Source organism: Acyrthosiphon pisum, unplaced genomic scaffold (assembly GCF_005508785.2).
Source record: "Acyrthosiphon pisum isolate AL4f unplaced genomic scaffold, pea_aphid_22Mar2018_4r6ur Scaffold_11072;HRSCAF=11683, whole genome shotgun sequence".
Taxonomy (NCBI): domain Eukaryota; kingdom Metazoa; phylum Arthropoda; class Insecta; order Hemiptera; family Aphididae; genus Acyrthosiphon; species Acyrthosiphon pisum.
Genome location: NW_021759415.1, coordinates 1 through 2,274, shown reverse-complemented (window position 1 = coordinate 2,274; position 2,274 = coordinate 1). Strand labels below are relative to the sequence as shown.

The 2,274-nt window shown below is 28.2% G+C and overlaps 1 protein-coding gene across 1 annotated transcript; it reads left to right on the top strand.

Annotated features, from left to right (window-relative positions):
- Positions 1-6: 6 nt before the first annotated feature.
- Positions 7-2,270, top strand: LOC100574549 (importin subunit alpha-4-like; the record flags this gene model as incomplete). Its single annotated transcript, XM_003248775.1, has 5 exons — positions 7-102; positions 180-305; positions 382-516; positions 1,907-2,011; positions 2,103-2,270. Coding segments are annotated over 5 exons (630 nt in total), but the record flags the coding sequence as incomplete, so codon positions are not given.
- Positions 2,271-2,274: the final 4 nt, after the last annotated feature.

Below are 2,274 nucleotides of genomic sequence, written 5' to 3'. Positions count from 1 at the left end.
ATAGTTAACTTGTGTCGAAATAAAGACCCACCACCCGCACAACATGTTATAGATGAACTTCTTCCTGCACTTAATTATTTGATTAATAATAAAGATATTAATGTAATTATAATTTACTTTTAAAATTATTTTCAGTGATGTGATGTTTAATAGCTTATTAATTTTTTTTTTTTTTTAAGATTCTTGTTGATACAGTTTGGGCTATCAGTTATTTGACAGATGGAGGAAACGATCAAATTCAAAGAGTTATTGAGAGTGGTATAGTACCTAATCTTATACCGCTATTGTCACACAAAGAAGTGAAGGTTTGTTTAATTACATATTAATTTTGAACTATAATTATAATACAACAGTTATTCCATATTTAAAATAAATGTTCAGGTACAAACAGCTGCATTGCGTGCAATAGGAAATATTGTTACAGGAACTGATGAACAAACACAAATAGTTCTTGATGCTGGTGCATTATGTCATTTTCCAGCTTTACTTTCTCATTCAAAAGAAAAAATATGCAAGGTATTTAATTAAATATTCTTTGTTATTAGAAATGTAGAAAAAATATTTGTTTCTCTTTTATATCTCAAAAATAAAATAGGTTAGGTACCCCATGTACCCAAAATAGTGATTTGAAAAGGAAGTAGCCTTGTAGTTGAAAAAAGAAGAACTCAGAAATCCAAAATCACAGTGTTTATTAATTCAAAAAAAATATTTTCTTAGTGTAAAAAAAATCATCTGGGTGATGTGAATGTGCCTGCTCTTATTCTGGGTAATCACTTTTGGATTGTAATTCTGGTTCCATTATATATTCCGTATCCCTCACCTGGGTTCTCTTGGTGTTAATTTGGAATGTGCATGTTGTGTTGCCATAATGTGTGATAATCCACATTTCTGGTTTGTGGATGCAGAGTACTGTCCAACACATAACCTCGTATACTATAAATATGCGCAGCTACGTTAATTTTAGCGTGTTGTGCGTATAATATATAATTATATACAGTAGACGCCGCTTATAAGACTCACTTTGGGACCAGCACAAAGTGAGTCTTATAACCGAATGAACCTTATAGGCGAAGTGGAAAAAAAAAAATTAATTACGTATTTATATATACATATTATTTTTTACTTTACTACATATTTATTATATTATTATACATATTATTATATTATTTATTTTTTATTTTACTACGTATTTTGCTTTGATTTTAATACATTAAAATAATTAAACGTAAATACATATTAGGTACATATAATTTGTAATTTTAGTTTGTTTTTTATTTTTCTTCTAATATAGCCACCAGATAATCAGTACACTATAATAACGATAATCGTTGCGATAAATGTGAACTTTTATCTGCGATAAAAATTATTATACGTTATTATGTACCAACAGAAACTAGAAATAATCAACACGATATTATTTACTTTCAATACCAATTTATTCTAAAGTATAACCAAAAAAGTTTGTTTTCTACTATTTTATTTTACGAAATTTGAGTCTTATAACCGAAGTGTTGAGTCTTATAACCGATTTTTTTTTTAATGTATTGGATACGTCCGGACCGTTCCAGACGATTTTGAGTCTAATAAGCGACTGAACTTATATCCGTGAGTCTTATAAGCGGCGTCTACTGTATATATATTATATTGTGCAGTTACATCTCCTTCAGTTATTATTGAGATTACAAACCCTTGTAATAATATTTAGAACCAAAGCATGCGCCATAATTTGATATATTGTATTCCTTTCTTTTGTTGTTATAATATATATTATTACTATAATATTATACCTTTGTTATAACTCATAATATGTGGTATTAGAAGTCTAGGTTGTAGTTATATTTTATATTGTATGAAATATCAAAGAATTTAGTATGTTTAACATAGTAAAAAAATTTTATTTTTGTAGGAAGCTGTTTGGTTTCTTTCAAATGTTACCGCTGGAAATCAAGTTCAAGTTCAAGCTGTCATAGACGCTGGTCTAATACCAAAAATAATAACACATCTATCGAAGGTGATAAATTTAGTTTTTAATATAATCCTGTTTATATATTATACATTATAATATAATATTATATATTATTATATTTTTACAATAATTGTAGAGTGAATTCCAAACACAAAAAGAAGCAGCCTGGGCAATTACTAATTTAACTATCAGTGGAAATAGTCAACAAGTAGATTGTGTTATCAGTGCAGGCGTTGTTGCTCCCCTTTGTGCTCTGTTGTCTTGTCAAGATAGTCAAGTCATTCAAGTAGTTTTAGACGGCTTACAAA